This window comes from Papaver somniferum, unplaced genomic scaffold (genome assembly GCF_003573695.1).
Source record: "Papaver somniferum cultivar HN1 unplaced genomic scaffold, ASM357369v1 unplaced-scaffold_118, whole genome shotgun sequence".
In the NCBI taxonomy this organism is placed as follows: Eukaryota; Viridiplantae; Streptophyta; class Magnoliopsida; order Ranunculales; family Papaveraceae; genus Papaver; species Papaver somniferum.
The window spans coordinates 13,947,166-13,966,468 of NW_020620825.1; the positions used below are offsets into that span (position 1 = coordinate 13,947,166).

At 36.1% G+C, this 19,303-nt stretch overlaps 1 protein-coding gene across 1 annotated transcript; it reads left to right on the top strand.

Annotated features, from left to right (window-relative positions):
- The first annotated feature begins 3,405 nt into the window (after window positions 1-3,405).
- On the top strand, window positions 3,406-8,476 carry LOC113330614 (UDP-rhamnose/UDP-galactose transporter 6-like). The gene is made up of 6 exons (XM_026577427.1): window positions 3,406-3,666; window positions 5,063-5,304; window positions 6,055-6,239; window positions 6,328-6,528; window positions 6,880-7,041; window positions 7,780-8,476. The coding sequence occupies exons 2-6, from the start codon at window positions 5,175-5,177 to the stop codon at window positions 8,104-8,106; spliced, it is 1,005 nt and encodes a 334-aa protein (XP_026433212.1). The 5' UTR covers window positions 3,406-3,666; window positions 5,063-5,174; the 3' UTR covers window positions 8,107-8,476.
- Window positions 8,477-19,303: the final 10,827 nt, after the last annotated feature.

The following is a 19,303-nucleotide window of genomic DNA, read 5'->3' on the forward strand; positions in this document are numbered from 1 at the left end:
CCCAGAGTGAAGTGAATAATCTACAACAAATGTTCAACATGCAAACCATTATAATTATATCTTTATACCTTGGTGTCCACTTCAAATAAGGAAGATCCCCCGCTCATTTGTTCACACCACTGCTTCAATTGTTAGCACGTAAGGATAAAGGTTGGATGATTAAATGCTTAACTCCAACATGCAGGTTAGTAGTGATAAACTTATATCTCATCTCTACATCTAATCATTTGATGTATTATTCACGTCCACAACAATATTGAACGAATTCGAGTTATTTTGTAAAAGGGTCATAAGTTTATAGTCTAATTAGGGTCTGGGTCGTAGAACAGGCAGTTGATGTGTTAGGGTCGTAGACTGACCCATGACCAGTATGACTGTCTATATTTGTTACTCAAACACCCTTAGGAAAGTATTGAATTATATATGAGTGTGTCCATCTCTAGATAACGCCCAATTAACTTATGAGTAACGGAGTCAGACTATCTAATACGCATTTCCAAGACCACGATTTAATAAAAGTATGCTCTTGTAAGTTCACCGAAGGTTTCAAGCATTTTGATTCATCAATTACCATCCTTGAAATAACAACAGAGCAAAACTTAGTTCGTGATCTTTATGTTTTCTTCAAAGGTCTGATGTTGACAACATTTGTAAAATCTCCATTGGGTTCGATCATGCTTACCTGCCACCACAGTTCGATCATATCGAATTAAATTCATAAATAGATTCGTATGATTTTTCTTGAATGGGGGTATATGTTCTTATTTTGTTTAGTTTTAGTCTTCTTCGTTGGCACTTGGAATATATTTGATCACTAATTGTTCGTGAAAATGCCGGAGACAGTCGGCATTTTATAGATGTTAATCTTCAAAATTGAGACCCATTACACCAAGTTATACTATGAATTTAAGATGGTTTATATGCTTGGATTGTTACTTAAGAATCGACGACAATGTAGTTTTTGTAATTGTTGTAACTAGAAACAATGAACTCAAATTTCATAAAATTATAGCATTTCATGTTTGTTCAATGTCTCTTGAAATTGCGAAATTGAATTTGGTTTTGTAATTATGTTAGTTAGATATTCGGGGATCTTGGTGGTTACAGTGGAGGTGGGGGTGGTGGTAGGAATGTGATGGAAGAAAAGAAATGTTAAGAGTTTTTCTTCATCTCAATTTCGCAAATAGGGTTGTCTGTTTATACAGATTATTTGCAAATGGGTCAAACAGAGTTCACTAGATTCAAACGGTGTTGGCTTGGCTAAATTTAAAAAGTTACCTAACTATTGACTTAACGGTCTTGGGTTAGTCTATGACTAGTGCAACAATTGCATATTTTAAGATCCAGACCCTAATTAGGTCTTAAACTTACGAACCTTTTACAAATAACTTTTAAGAACTCCTACATCAGAAAGTTGCATCCTCTGGGACGGTATATATTAACCAAGCCCAAAAACCAGTGTGAAACACAATAAGGCTCTACTGATGTAACTAATTAGTATTCTACATATCTATTAGCGGGTGTTTCTTTCATACCTACCATCAAACACCAAATATTTTATCGAATTGGAAATTGTACAATAACTCCTATCACAATAAGTTGGATTCCACATTTCACACCTCTCGATTTAAACCAATGATAACCAATTTAGATATTAGTAGATATGGTTGACCCAATATTACGTACTTGGTTTCAAGAAAAATTATCCCAGCTTCCTCCCTAAGCAAAGGAAGGAATTCTAAACATTCACATACTTTAAGATAAACCACATAGTAACATCATTTTGCACACATAAAATCGGGATGTTATATAACTGCATTGGGATATAAATGCATAGCCCAAAACAGAAACCTAAAACCTATACTACCATCAATGTTATCTGGACACTACCATGTCCATGAAAAATATAGTTGTCCTTGCAGAAAGCAATGAGTGAAGGATTTTCCACTTTCACAATCCTCAACAGAATTCACTCACAAGTTCCAACCTTTTCCTAATCTGCAGTGTTGGTATAAAAACGAATATCTAAATTATGCTTCAGTGTCAAGTTTTAACAACAACTTGTCACATCCAAGTCATCGAATTAGCATACATAACATCTCCATTTTAATCAACTTCCAGACAACACTTCCAAAAATTTCTACAGTTTAAAGCCTCGTACCTATCACCACCTATTTCTGCTTCTACTTCTGGTCAATATGTATAGCCAGGAAATGAATTCATCTAAAAATGCAAACAACTGGCAAATATTGCCCAAATAACGCTTCAGCTGAGGCAGAAAATTAACCGGACAAGCGGGGATTTCTTCATTTACCAGTTGTATCACTATTGATTAAACCAAACCATAAAAGAAGAATTACAACAATAATATCAATAGTTTGTGTCCCTTATATGCGGACTATGCAAAAAACATAGTGGCTAAACAACACCTCGGCTATGCCAGGATCGGTTTTATCTGTAGAGGTCCCACGAAAACTACCCTAGAAGCTTAGCACAACCTTGGGGGATCACGGACGCATTGTTGGATTAAATATGAACAAGACGAAAATGCATTTGACAACAAACCCAAGTGTACTTTGAAACAGACTCAGGGGTCAGCTTCATCAATACCGTCAATGCACCGTCTTGTTATATCTCAAGTATGATAACGGAAATTAAACTAGGGATAAAGCAAATACCACACACCATGGAACATAACTATAAATAGAGCAATCAGGCCAGGTAAAATTAAAGTCTGACATTTTTTTTTCCGACTACCGTATGAGATCATGTTGCACCAGATATTTTAGACGAAATTATATCAAATGACTGAGACTCCATAGATACAATATACCTTCACATAATTCCTTTCTAGTTTCTTAATACCAATTTTAGAGGGAGGATCCCCTCACATGGTTACATTCACAACTATCTCATTCTCGAGGTGATATTTTTCTTAATAAATCCACACTGTAATGAATTTAAAGCTCATATTTTAGGGTATGTTTCTCTTAAAAAGATATACATACCCACAAAAAATAAGCACGTTCCGAAATATCAAACCTCACTGTTTATCAATCCTAATTTCAATGGTCAAAAATCCGTTGATCTTCAACGGTCGATCTTTAGCAGTGTTATAGGTTTCAGAATGTACCCATTCTTTATAAGAGCATAGACCTTTATAAAAGGAATATACACCCAAAATACTTGCTTCAAATTCATTATCGGTTATATTTTATTAAGAAAAATATTATCCTAAATGCGAGACAATGTGAATATAACCATGTTAACGGATCCCTCCTCTACCATTTATTTAGAAAAAAAAAAAGAAAAAAAAATGTACAATGGTCATTATTTTGTGTAAACATGGAAACGTATAAATAGTATTATTATGGGTTTTCCACAAAAGCTTCATTTGTTAACAGAAATCCCCAAAACCATCTTAAATTTTTCTCTCTCTTCTCTATACACCCAAAAGGGAAAAAACGTTCTCTTCTTCTTCACTCACTTCCAGATTTAAAGAGAGAGAAGAAAGGGAAGAAAAAAAAAACTGTAACTTAAACTATCTTCTTCACTCTTCTTCTTCTTCTTCTTCTGGGTCTTTCGTTAATGGCAATAACGAAACCCTTGAATTCATCTACAAATTTTGTTGCTGATAGTAGTATCAACTCGATCTCACTCTAAAAGGTTCATTTTTCTTTTGATTGTTATTTCTATCCGTGTTATCTAGAGATTGCAAGCGGAATTTATAGTTTAAGTTGTGGATCTGAGTGGCATTTATTATAATTTATCTTCTCATCTTTTTTTTGCTTGAAAAAATTCTGATGGATCTCGATTTACTTAGACTGAAATTCGTAATATCGATCTCGGAGTTTTTCCCGATTGATTGATTGATGTGTAATTTAAGTTTTGCTAGGTCTTTGATGTAGTGATGCAAATTATTGTTACCAGTATGGATGAGATTGTGAAATACTCAGATCATTCAGTTAACGAATCTGGAAATAAGTTTGATCTGAATTCTGGTTTTGGAATATATGTAGTACACATAATCATTCTGTTTGATTCTGTAGAATCTAGGTCTTCAAAGCTAAGTAAAATTTGGTATTATGGTTTCAAATTCTTGGTTTTACTTGGAATCGATTTACAATAGAGAAATTTGGTACCTTTCTTACGAATTGAATAAGATTTTTAGGGGATATACCAAAATAGTTGATTGAATAAGATTTTTAGGGGATATACCGGAGTAGTTGGAAGAACGCTTTATACTTAAACTTCTATTGAGAAGCTTGAAAATGCAACGTTAGTGATATGAAAAATGTTCAGTTCCTGATGTTGGTGCTTAGAGGGACCTTGATTAGTCAAAACATTCAGTAGTAAGGTGTATATACTTTAGATGGAAGAATGTAAAACTGGTGGTGGAAACTTCATCTATCTGGTATGTCGATAAAAAAAAAAAACTTCATCTATCTAGTATATTTAGTGGAGGTCAAAATGATTGAGACATTGGGTCGTCATATAGTCCTTTTGACTTTGCTCTATTAGGATGTCTAAGGTCGCCAAGAATTTATATGTACATGGGAAAGAAGGCGATAACATGTGATATATATAGCTATTTTTATATCAGTGGCCAGAACTGTATGACTTGAATGTGTGTTACAACATTAATTTAAGTGTATGACATTAGGTGCCACAAACACATGCTTATAACATTGAATCCTCTATTACAACCCAAACCTAAAATTTTCATGTGATAGAAAGTTGATTGTACCACTAAACCCACCAGCTCGTGCACGACATAAGCACACTGATAATTATATCAAGGAACTTCTCTTTTGCATCGATTAGGAAAATGTCTTCCAATGGACACAATGTTGATGAGACGTTGATTTAGTGCTGCAGTTCTTACTACCACAAAATGAAAATGGCATATTACTTGCCATCTATTGAAATAGTTAAATCCCGTTATTAATCTAGAACTTCAGTATGCTTCTGTTTTTCTTTTTTCTTTTTTTAAATCAGATTGACTTGCACGGCATTTTCAATCTACTTCATTTCTAAGTATTCAGTTGTTTTATGTTTCCAGAAAATCAGTTGCTAGAGTGGATACTCTTAGCCTTTATTTGGAAGCGCAAGATTTTGTTTTAGCAGAGACAGACAAGTTCAAAAGCTTGTGAGATAAACGAAGGAACAATAAAATGGCTCCCTCGAGCAAGGCCGATAAGAAGGCCGCATTAGATGCAGCCTCGTGGATGTTTAATGTCGTGACTTCTGTTGGAATTATCATTGTCAATAAAGCCTTAATGGCAACATACGGCTTCAGTTTTGGTAAATATTCTATCATTTTCATCTGCATCTCTTTGATTTTCTTTTTCCCACACATTCTTTGGTATACCTAATATGTTTTGCTCTTCTGTTGAAAGTTGAAAATAAACACTAGATAATATATCCACTGCTTTCTCCCGTTTTTTGCCCTTCTACTACCAAAAATCCTGTGCCGGAGTTTAACACAAGGATTTGAAGTTCAGCCGTGCAGTGAATTTATAGTGAACAATGCATGGGCTCATTGACTTCCTTGTTTCATACAAAGATAAGAATCACCACAAGTAATTAGTAAGGTGTAAATGTGAGTGACAAAATCTAGATGCTTTTAAAAGCTAAATTAAATTATGTGTGATGGAACATTTATCCGGTCTGGATTGAAATTTCAGGGTCAAGATACTGTAGTTATATACAATTGTTTTATAGCCGGCCATACTTAATTATCTGTTTATTGTGTTCTGCAAATAAAAAAAGGAGTTTTTGTTATGCTTTTTACATTTTATATTCTTTTCTGATGATATTGCTGCTTGAATCATTGCTATTTCTTTTTATAATTCCGGTTACACATTGCTGAGATTTGTTAGCCTTGCATGTTTTTTTTTTTGAGGTTCTGTTGTCTTTGGCTTCATTATCATACATTTTACTGAAATTGACAGTGATCTCATAATTGATTGAGAGTACTTTTTCTTGCACTTGTCCAAATAGCTAACCATGTCAGATTTCTAATTCTTGCTAAATTACTATCTTCTCCTGCAGCTACAACGCTAACTGGGCTTCATTTCGCTACCACAACCTTGATGACATTTGTTCTTAGGTGGCTGGGATACATCCAGCCCACGCATTTACCTCTATCCGAGCTCCTGAAGTTTGTTCTCTTCGCAAATTTCTCTATAGTTGGGATGAATGTGAGCTTAATGTGGAATTCTGTCGGATTTTACCAGGTTAGTTTGATGGTCTATTGATTTTTGACTCCTTCATTGAAATTTTATACCAAGTTCTTTCTCCAATAAATTATATTTATATCATCAGATAGCGAAACTCAGCATGATCCCAGTATCCTGCATTCTGGAAGTCATCTTGGATAAAATTCGATACTCGAGAGACACAAAATTGAGCATACTGCTGGTTCTTCTCGGTGTTGCTGTTTGTACCGTAACTGATGTGAGTGTTAATACTAAAGGATTTGTTGCTGCAATTGTCGCTGTCTGGAGCACTTCCCTGCAACAATATGTAAGTCATCGGTTGCTCAAAATAAGATGTTATCTTTTGATCAATATTTATTTGTAAACCTAATACAATAGATGGACTGTCTAGTTAGCTTTCTTGCTTAGTCCATCTTTTCACTATTTGGTGCATATAAGCTAATTAACCCCCTCGGCCAAATTAATTACTCCATTAGGTATAATTGTATTTTTTTCTTTCATGCCTTGATATTATGAATACACCCACTTATACCTACATAACTTTTATATAATGTCAATTTTTTTTTTATCCTAGCTTGGTTTTTTAACTGGAATCTCCCAGTTCTGATAGAACTTGTCTTATGTAACATATCCGGCTACCTTTTGGTTGTTTGTGTAGTATGTACATCACCTTCAACGGAAGTATCAACTTGGATCTTTCAGCCTATTGGGGCATACTGCGCCTGTCCAGGCTGCATCACTGTTGGTTGTAGGTCCCTTTCTGGATTACTGGTTGACAGGCAAAAGAGTCGACCACTACGATTATAATGTAGTTTCGGTGGTAAGTATAAATCTTATCTGGAAGCTCTCCATTCTTTGAACTTCTATATGATGTTTGGTGTCAGAGGCTAAGGTTATAGATGATTGAGTGTTCCTAAAACTTAGAACTTTGTAGATATATGTAAGAACTAAGAAGTAGATAATACTTGGTTTGAGCCTCCCTAACCCACCAAACCTCATCCTAACTCATTTATAGGTTCTACACACAGGTTTCTGTTTGTGATAGGTAGTACATAATTGAGTTATTGCCTTATCGGTGGAGTGGATGCTTAGTATTCTGTTTGGACCTTCCATTTACCATTTTTAAATGTCTTCTGATGTAGGAGCATCTTGGAACACTGCGTTTTAAGATTTCTTATTTAAATGCGCTGCTCAATATGCAGCAGTACAAGTAGCCATTTAAGCATTGCTATGTATAATCTGCTCAAGTGTTGAAGAAAGGTGCTAAAGGCTTGACTTTAGTTGTTCATTCTTGCATACCAAATCCAAAATATACCTTCAGTAGAGCAAAGATTAAAACTGAATTCCACATTTGTGTAGGTCGTTAAGAAATAACTGTCCCTATTACTTCGAGTTTGCTCTGTAACAGTTTAAGCAAACTATTCACTGTTTACTGAATCTAGACTGATGAGTTGTCATTCTTTTCTCTTGTATTTGTTCTGCTTTCATTTTGTATATGCTTCTTGCAGTGAATACAGAGCACCGGCACTAATGATCGGGTTTTATTTCTACCTTGCAGTTATTCATCACTTCTTCGTGTATCATTGCGATAGGGACAAACCTTAGTCAATTTATCTGCATAGGCAGATTCACAGCTGTATCATTCCAAGTCCTTGGGCATATGAAGACTATCCTCGTCTTAATACTAGGGTTCATACTTTTTGGGAAAGAAGGTCTCAATCCACAAGTAGTTCTGGGAATGATAATAGCAGTATTAGGAATGATCTGGTACGGGAATGCCTCATCTAAACCAGGTGGCAAAGAGCGGCGTAGTAGCCATTCTCTACCAACCAGCAGACCTCAAAAACATGGGTCAGATACCAGCGAGACCGATGGGAAGATCTAACACGTTGAAGAAAATCTTAGATGGCTGGATATATCCGATTTCAGGAAGAAACAAAAAGGAAAACAAAGAAGTTAGCTTCTTACATAAAAAGGTTAGAACACGTATGGTTATTTTTGTCTAATTCTTTCACTTCTAATTTTGATTTTTTTAAGCCATCCTTTTAATTTGTTCTCAAGGGAGTGAACACTGTTGGATCGGGTGTAGATTCCCTAAAATCCCATTTTGTTCCACTATCATCATGGTCATCAGTTATAGTAATTTATTTATTTATGATTTCTCCCCTCTCTCCAATAAGTTCATTTTCTTCTTGTATTGCTGAATTTCTTATAAACGAGTAGTGAATTATCAGTTTCAGTGGATATTCAATCCATTTTATTCTTCAACCTTATGTTCAATCAGTTACTCTGCCGCCCCTTAAAACTGCAACTTGTCCGTAACAGCAGCTTATCGCTGATCATGATTAGTGAATTTCTCATCTCTGTTGTGCTGTTTAGTAATATCACTTGTTAGATTCCAAAACTACTTTGATATATCGTGCAGGGTCGTGTACTTGTCCAGCACAATGTTTAGTTCAAACAAAGACAGCTATAGATTACCATTGTTTGTTGGGGAGGTCCGTATATGCTCTCTTGTTTTTAAGTTGGTGCTTATCTTGGCCCCATTTCTTGGTAGGTGCAGACCGTGCAGAGAGAGAGAGAACCAATAAATTGGTGGTTCATATTGGGCCTTACGAATTGAAGGTTATCTGTGCTGCTAGGATTTTTGTGGTTTTAATCTAGATTAAACAAAACGATGGAACCCTAGAGACAGGACATTGGACCCTGTATGGTGTGTGATACAGAGGCAGCAGCACTATGCTGCAATTTCTAGGAAATAGAAGAGAGTCAAGAAAGAAAGCTCTGGATGACTGAAATGTGAAAAAAAAAAAAAAGAATACACTAGAAATAATTGGAGACCAATACAGGTATTGTAGCACACTTCCACTCAGATAGCAATCAGAGACCAATACAGGTTGGTGATAAACAGTGTTTAGGTGGATGATGGTATTATCATAGAAGTCTTAACAGAAGATAGTATTGAGTGCTAGGATTGGCTATCAAGAAAACAAGTGCTAGGATTAGACGGTGTAGGTGGGACCCCATGTTCTCCTCTCATAATCATTGCCCTGTTTGAAAGATCTTTTATAAAGCTACTCCATTCAAATTGTGTCCGTGTGTGTTTGTTTTATCCACTCGCTCCAAATGTCAGTCCCGTTATTCTACTTTCACCAATACAAATATGTTGAATATTTGTTCTATTCATGATAGTCCACAACACTCGCAATACAAAGTTATGCTTCCTCTACCGTATGAGTGGCGATACGAGGAGCAACAACCCCCATTCGCACTATTTCATACTCTACTTCTACCTCAAACTGTACATAGTAATCTCTCTTTTTGCAGTAAATCATAGCAACCTCTCTTTTTGTAGTAAATCTTGATTTCTATTAAGAGACTGGCAGTTGCACAAACATTATGGTGCTTTCTCTGTCTGTCCATGTATAAATGCCAATGCCTTGACTTGACCTAACCGCGTGTGCATGCACGTGTAGGTGTTCCCCCTTCTCCTCTCTCTCTCGCTACTAGTATTAATAGTCTATTACCAGTATATACTATTCTTCTCTTATTGCTTTGCCTGTGCTGTGCTCACAACGCACGTTATCAAAGAAAAAGAAAAAATGCCCCTCCGCTGTTTACGAAGAACTCACTAAATCCCATCTTCTCAAGAATGGGAAAGAAAGACCAAATGAGACACATTTCGAAATTCTTGTCTCCTCCCTCCTCTTTTCGTTCTTGGTTTTTGCAGTTTTGCCTCCGTTTGGGGTTTTGGGAAATGATCTTTTCTCCTCTTACATCATCATCATCATGAGCTTACAAACTAACAGACAATTCATCAATCGAATGAGTGGGGCCCAACAAGTGTTTAAGTGGGTCCCAGTATAGTTTTTAAAAGTTAGGTTAGAGTTGAAAGATGGTGATGGTGATGGTGATAGTATATTGTACGTGCACGAACAAGACACATAATCGAAAACAAAGTATATGTACCAGTACAGGTGACGTAGCACGTGCTCTTCCACAGCTTGGTGGGCCACCTCAATTGTTTACCCCCGTTACCGTCGTTATCGCGCATACCTGGTGCTGGTCAACTTTTTCATACACCCCATTCTTATTTCCTACCTACGTACCAAACCCAAAGGCTCTACCAAGCACAACCTATCGCGTTACCATGCATAATTTGAATGTAACATGCAAATTAATAATTTTTATTAGGTCGTCCGATATTTCGATTATCGATAAATTTTGAATCATGCTACATCATTTTCATGCCGGTTGTTTCTATGATCTCTTATTACGAAGGTGGAAATAGTTTAAGGACCACTAATCTATGCTATCAAAACAAAATAAAATTAGAAGGAGAATTTTTTGGTCATCCACGACATAAATTTACGCTAGCTTGAAATTTTTGAATGATTAGACTACTCGGTATGCTAAAAGTTCATTGCGATTAAAATATAAATTAAGATGCAGAGAATAAATTCAGGTCGATTATTATCAAATACAAATCTTAGATCATGAGACTTTGTTGGACTTCCACGTAAATCTTGGGTTATACGATACTTTTTGGGTTTCGGAATTTAGATTTTTGGGCAACTTGGAGAATGTGAGTTATTATGTCTTATTTCAAGTCTCAGACTAGGTTTTGGCAAACACCAAAATCTCGAGTTATTAGATGTTTTTGGGGTCATTTAATAAAGTTTAGGTCACTCACAGAACTTTGTCATAATGATAGTTTATGGATCGCGATGCAGATCACCGAGTAATTTGAGTGACATGACAAAATATGAGTTGGTTCACGGGGATTGTGGATGCCGATGGAAATCGCAAGATCATGTCCTCAAGTTACTCTTATAGTTGTGAGGTTGTGAAGGGAAGCCAGACTGCGCATGAGGATTTACATAGCATGAAACCGAATATGAAAAAAAGATGGTTTTTTAGCTCTTAAGATTGAAAGCATTTGATCGAATGAAATGGGATTTTGTTATGTTTGTTTTCAAGAAGCTATGTTTTTGTGAGCATTGGTGCAAAGTGATTTTTGAATGCATTTGAACCGCCTCTTCTCGCGTTCTTCTGAATGTGTCCACCGGTCATGAGTTTAAACCTGTTAGGGGTTTATGACAGGTGATCCCTTATTTCCTTATTTATTTAGCACTGGTTTAGAAGGTCTTTCTCGATTTTTCATGTGGTTCGAACAAAATGGTAGTATTTCTGGTGTTAAAATCAATAGAGTTTGACCTGTGATTTCTCATCTTTTATCTGTTGATGATTGTTTCATTTTTTTTATTTTATTTTGCAAAGCTTTACTTCTTGAAGTAAGAAATTTAAGTTATTTGCTTAACATATTTAGTGATTATTATGGTCAATTAATCAATTTTGGTAAGTCCGGTGTTGATTTTAGTAGAAATGTGTATAATTAAGATTCTTGCAAGAATGCATATTTAGGTTCCCTTTTTTTATATATATATAGATCTAAGGCTTATGTATCTTTGAAAGGATGGCAACCTAAGGTCTTATCACAAGCTGGACGAATAATTTATAGATTCTAACTTGTCTGTCTATCCTAGTCATCAGAAGATGTGTTCCTCAAAGAGACTTTTGATGGAATAAAGAAGATCCCGAGGAAGCTATTTATCCTAAGACTTGGAATTTTATATGTATTCTTAAGTCTCAAGGGGGTCTTGGAATAAAAAATCCCCATAATTTTGATTCTTCCTTGTCAGCTAGGTTAGCTTGGAGACTAATTAATAATCCTAATCAGTTGTGGATTCGATTTTTAAAAGGAAAATACTATCTTTGAACTCATGTTTTATACAAGCACACGATTAAAAACACTTATTGGGTATGGTATCAAATATATAAAGGCCTTGAAATAACTTGAAATTAAGTTTATGGTATGTCTGGGTTAATTCTTCTGTAAAAATATTTAAAGATAACTGGATTCTGGTGATGCCATGTTAAATTGTATTTATCCTAATCCTCCTAGGATATATAGTTAAGAATTTAATTAATGAATTTTGGGATCTCGTAAAGCTTCATTCATTGTTTGATTTGCATTTCGTGCATAAGATTCAATCTGTATATATTAAAAAGAATGGTGATGACACCTTATAATGTACAGGTACTAAGTCAGGTTTATTTACTACTAAGTCTGCATATTCTCAAATTTTTGGAAATCATAACAAACTAGAGTCTATTTTATGCTAAATCCTTGGAAATTGCAAGTCATCCCTAGAGTAAAATTGTTATTTGGAAAATGCTTGCTGATGTGTTGCATTTGAATGCTAAAATTGATGCCTTCTCTTCGAAATCTGTTGTGCATTTTTTGTTTTGTAATTTTGGTGTGCCTGAAACTAGTAGTCACTTTTTTATTAAATGTTCATTCGTGAGACCTGTTTGCTTTCATTTAGGAATTCCTTTTCGTACTTATAAAAGTAACTCTTTTGACTGGGGTAAACAATGGTTTTCTCACCCAGGGAATATATGGAGTCAAATTTATGCTTGTCTTACATGGTTTATCTGGAAATATATGGATAAAGTGTAGTTTGGTAGGATTCAACCTAGTCCGATAGACCTAACAACCCAGTTTATGACACAACTTCTCAAATGGGATATCTTTTTTTCTTTTCTTTTTGAAGCATAAATGGGCTATCAGTTACCCTTTAGATGCCCATCAACAATATAAGGTAGAATTTCAAGAAAATAATATATTCACTTATGCCCTCAATCCTCTGAAATACATTACCAAATTGATGTTTCTTTTAAATATGAGACATGATGGTATATAGTAAGAATAGTTCTTATACGAAGCGGTGTTATTGAAGACTGCAGATTCTACTCTAGTTTCACTATAAGACCAGATGCAACAAAAGCTCTTGTTGTTCACTAGAAAATTCTTGGGCAAGACAATGAAGAGACAACAACTGGAACTCCTTTACCACTGTCATAATATAGTTTCCTTTATGAATGAAGAAATGATCAACAACAACACTTGGGAAGCTATTACTATTCTTCGGGATGTGATGCAAAAAATTTAGGTTTATGATTATGTTAAAATCATCCACGTTAATAGAAATCAAGTCTTTTTTGTTGATATACTTGCTACTTTTACTAGGTTTATCGGACTCTCTCATCCATCTATGTATTTACATGATACGACGTTGAAATCCTTCAGGAGAGGAGATGTATTATTCTCGGGTTAAGTTTTAATATATTTTCTGTTTATTAAAAATAAATAAAAAATTATTCGATGTGTTTTTGCTTTGAAAGTGGGTTTTAAAATATGTTTCAAATATCATTTCAAGAGATATAAAATCACTCCTAATCATTTACGGGCATCATAAGTCGTCAATATATAAAGTGATAAAATTCACTATAGGGTTGCTTTCCAGATAGAAGAAAATCTAGGGGTATAATATTGATATGTGTAACTGGATTTGCAGATTTAGAATATATGGGAACAAGATGAAAGATGTTAGAATGATATCAACTATATGACTTTGAGCTCAACCTCAACTTCCTATACAAGAATAACATTTATAAGTAATAGCTTTGCCTGTGTTCTCCAATGTCTTGTATAAAAATTGTATCATGCGTTAGTGAATAAAGATACAATTATTTATGACATATTTTTATGATGCACAAAAATGAAAAACATGGTTTTTGGTTATTTAGCTGCGAGGTGATCTATCCCTCTTGATATATATTCTAATTATTAAAATCATTCATATTGATTAAATTTTTCAAATTGAATGAAACAAATAACAAGTTAAACACAGATGCATGAGTCGGGTTTGGATTTCATTATGAGTTGTCTTTTTCTACTTAAAAAACATCCTTGGAAAAAGTTGAAGGAATTAAATTTGGACATTTATCTTGAAAGGCATCGTAACACACGCACTTTTCACATGTCGCATTCTCAAAATGTGTCATTTCTGTGAGACGAAGCTTGATCTCAAGCATGTTGCGTGTTTCCGACAGGTTGTCCCAACAATAAAATTGCACCATCATGGTGTATCACATCATGGGTGGTCGGCGAGGAGAAATATTTCATCACCATGATGCAATACTCAAGTTGGCCAACGAGCCAGAAATGAATAGTGCATCATCATGGTGCATTACGCGAGGGTGCAGGACATAACGGTCAAGAATAATGAAGCAGGCATGTCAAAGTGCTTACCAATTTGAGAAGGCAGGAACTTCCGGATAAATGTCAATAAGACATATATAGGAAGTGGTAGTTGGTTGAGGTGCATTGAGCGGAGATGCATCAATAAGATGCAAAGCTTATATGATACGAAAGTATCATTGTGGCGCGTTGCTTATTCAAGAGAGTTTTGTGATGCATAGCCGTCACTTTACTACTTGCTAAACCAAGAATGCACCTCCATGGTGCAAAACGAAGGAAAGGCCAATGATGCACGATGTGCATTTGGTCTATACGGACTAGGATATTGCTTGAATTTGGTCGTGTATAGCTTGTCCCTACATTGAACGATCAATGTTTAATCCCTTTGATCCATGAAGGAAGTTATGTAGGCATCCGCAATGAGCTGCAACCTTGGTGGTCTGGCAGCTTGTCGCATATATCTTCTAATTACGAGCGATTTTATGATAAATGATATCATATGGCTTGGAAAGGCAAGGAAAGAGATGATTGTTGCCATACTTGATGAGGTAAATGCATTACCTTCCTTGTATGCTCATACTTCCTATTAAGCCATCCACGTAAGCATGCGCCCACTACATAAGACATAGGCATCACAAGGATGATGCAAGGGGAAAATGGCACGAGTCTAGATGATGCACCCTTGGCACAAGCCATACATTTGCATACATCCATCTCAATGCCAAAACGAAGTAAGAAAACAGAAATAGGCTTATAGTGGCATATATGCAAGTTCAGGGCATACATCATGCTTGGACAGGACTCGGAAGTTAGTGATGCATGAAAAATATATCAACATTAGCCTTCAGGCTTTATATACTTCGCAAAAAAAGGGTAAGTTAGACCAGTGTGAAAGTTTTATTTAAAGCATCATGTTTTCTAAGTATGCTTGCAAAGGAAAATCGACGTGCATTTGTCAAGCGAGAATTGAAGCTTTAGGGCCCGATCACTAGCATTAGAGTCGGAAAGGTTCGGCATTCGCAGATGGTCGTCATATGCATATTTTCTGGTCCTTTACAGTTGGTATCAAAGCAAGTTTCGGGAAAACAATAGGGACTATGCATCATGGAATCGTTAACGAGTATTTTATAATTAAACTACAAAATTTTCATTCAAAGGGAAATAATAAGTTGGAAGAGTATGCCAACTGTTTCACGTAAAGAGAAAGCCTAACTGTGATGCTAGTTACTTTTGATATCGTATTAGACTTAGTCAAGTGTTGTGAGTTTTTCAGGCCTTAAACGGTGACCCACCAGATAGTTGGTGACTCGTAAGACCATTGGCAACTGTAAAACGGTGGCTTGCATCCGATTGCTAAGGTGTTAGAGTTTGGTCCTCACGGTACTGTGCTAAGATTTTTCTTATCATTTAGATGATACTTTCCAAACTATAAACTTTTTGGGATCCTTAGGTGTGGCGGTCAACGTGCACTTAGGATCCTGTGTTAAGATATCATTTTGGAATTTCTAAGTATGTGATATGGGATGCATGCTTATGGGATCCAAATGGATATTCTCGGTAGTATTGTGGACTCTCTTAGGATTCCTAAGCATGCGGTATGGGATCGACGCTCAGAAGGTCTTGATTGTTGTTTACAACAAACTGAATAAACCTTGTGTGATTTCTGAGCATCATGGCATGGGATATATGCTCAGAAGATCCAAATCGAAGAAGCTTGTCCATAATTTTTTTATTTTTTATTTCCGTTCTTTAAAGGGGGTGATGACGTAACACCCGCACTTTCCGCATGGCGCATGTTCAAAAATGCGTCATTGGCATAAGATGAAGTTTCATCTCAAGCTTGTGTTGCGTGTTTCGGTCAAGTTGGTCCAAGACCGAAATTGTACCATCACGGTGCATCACACCAGTAGGTGGCTGGCCGAGATAAATATTGCACCATCATGGTGCAATACTCAAGCTGGACAACGGTCCAGAATTGAATAACAAACCATCATGGTGTATTATGCAAGGATGCATGACATAACGATCATGAATAATGAAGCAGGCATGTAAAAATGCTCCCTAATTTGAAGTTGTAGAAATCTCAATAAAATATTTTATTTATTTATTTTTGGGAGGGGTAGTTGGTTGAAGGTGCATTGTGCAGAGATGCACCAATAAGCTTCAAAGCTTATACGATGATGCCTATATGATGCAAAATCATCTTTATGGCAAGTTGAGTACTCAAGATAGTTTCATGATGTGTAGAAATCTTCATTATTACATTGTTACGCTTTGGGTGCCAATTTACGCTCCAAAAAGAACTAAAGGACAATGATACACACTCTTACATGTATTTGCAAAAGGCCCTTTGTCCTATGTGGACTAGGTTATTGTTTTCTTGCCCTTACAACACGAGTTTTCTTTAGTAGCTTATCTCGACGTTGATGAATTACAATCAGTGATTGATCCATTCGAGCCATAAATGAGGGTATGTAGGAAGCCACAATGAGTTGCAACATTAGTAGTCCAGTATCTTGTCACTCATATCATCTAATTGCGAGTGGTTGTGACATTATGGTAACTCATATTATCTAGCCTTGAAAGGAAAGGTAAGAGATAATTTGTCATACTTGATGAGGTAGATGCATTTCGTTCATCGGATGCTCATACTGCATATCAAACCACCGACATAGGCATGCGCCAATTTCAGATTGGGAATGGCCGCGAAAGGAAATTAACATGTACGCAAGTAGTGCGAGCTTGCATAATACATAGGCATCACAAGGATGATACAAGAAAAAAATGGCATGAGCTTGGATGATACATCCTTGGCACAAGCCAGATAAGTGCATGCATTTAGCTTAATGCCAAAGCGAAGTAAGGAAACCGAAATAGGAGTAGAATGACGTATGTGAAAGTCCAGGGCATGCCTTATGCTTGGAAAGGACTCGGAAGTTAGTGATGCATGAAAAATTCATCAGCATTAGCAGGTTTTATACCTTTCGCAGAAAAATGGTAAGTTATAATGGTATGGAAGTTGTGCTTAGGCATCATGCTTGCTAAGCATACTTTCTAAGGAAAATCAACGTGCATTTTTCAAGCGAGAATTTAAGCTTTAGGACCCGATCACTGGCATTAGAGTGGAGTATCAGAGAGTTTCGGCCAGCACGGCTGGGCGTCGCAAGCGATATTTTTCGGTCAAGTGTAGGCATTACTTTAGAGGTGGATGAACCATATGACAATTAATATAATGATAATATGTAAATAAAGGGTTAACATCCATGTGTTCTCAATATGATCCTACGAAGATTACTCATTGACTATCAGGTCAGGTGAATTAGATAATAGACATTTGCTGGCATTCCAGTCTTCATTTCCATTTCAGATCCTCCGGATATCTTTGTTTCAAAATAAAAATTAGAACTAGGCTCGATCAACTGGAATGCGTTTAGTCATACATGAGATCTTTCAATCAGGACAATGAGAAATGCATATCTATTTTATTTAGGTATTCAATTAAACTAATGAAATAATTCATTATTTATGGGTTGGTAAAGTCAAATTTGAAACTCTAATCACTTTTTATGGAAGTTTCTTCAAAGGTAACCCATCATATATGTCAGTTATCGTTTTTTATATTTGAATTAGGTCCATTGATTGAAGAGACTCCCCAAAAAAGTAGAAGTTTCATATAAATGTATCTTTGTGCTTTTGAAGAGGTTAAACTGAATAACCCGATTGAGGCATAATAATCATACATTTGTAATGCATTGTATGTCCGTTAGGTCCCATGCAATGCATATAACATATACACAAAGGTGTAGATGTGGAAAAGTATGACACAATTAGATAAATAATGATAGAGATTGGTGTGATCGGAAGAGGCTGATTACGAACAGTCCTTGTCTAAACCAAGAAAATAGTCGTTCACGGGCTGCTTCAGTCGCAAATAAAGAGGTTAGCTTGGTATAGGGAGGGTAGATGGAAAATATCATATCAGAATTCTTAGTTACAGAGTGTTGCTGACGAAAAGGATCAGATAAACATTCTATAGAAAGCTATTGTATTTTTGTTATGTTTAGAATAATCGAGAGTTAGTCTATTTATAGCTCTGCAAAAACCTAATATCCAGTTGGTGAGGTAAGGCTGAGGAGAAAGGATAAGCACCTCCACCTTAATCTCAGGAATAACTAAGGATAGATCAAGGTTTGAGTTAATTCTCCGCAACTGAATCCTTGTGACCGATTATTCTCTTTTTGTGTGAGTAGGCTGATACTCACACGTGTCGTAGACTACTAGATAAAAACCCTTAGGTAACCCCCATTATGACATAATCAACCTTTATATATGAGGCGGTATTCTCCAGAATTTTCGTAACTTTCGATGGAAAAATACACCTTTTTTTTTGGGTGGAGGCCATCCAAAGTTGTACGAAAAGCTCTAGGGGGCTTGTTGTATCAAGTGTGCGACATGAGGAGATTACAAGATCGGCTGAGGTTAAGTATGACCTAGTTTTTAATGTTTCCTTTGAGATAGAGGAGTGTGAGAACGACATTGTGAAAAGGCTGGGCAAGGTTGGTCTTGAAGAGACACTAGGACCTGATAGTGGTCAAATGTTGGCCTAAAATGGTCATCTGTTAATAGTTGAGCTGAGGCGTGGTTAGATTTGTAGAGAGGCTAAGATTTGATGTTGCTTGTCCATTCAGAGGAGCAAGTCAAGTAAGTCAATCCTTTGTCCAATCATATGAGCATGGAAAAGGATAAGGTTGAACATCAACCCAGCGTGTTCTCCTGCCGAGTAAAGAGCGGAGGTAGAGCCGTAAGTCTATGACGATACAAGTACGACTATTCATCTATGGATGGATGAAGCATGGTCAGACCTGAAGAGGCGTTATGGCAAATCCATGCCTGAAAAGGCGCTATGGCGGTTTAGTACTCGTTGTGGACGTTTCAGAGCATAAAATTTCCCAAGACTCACGGGTTTGTTGAGAGA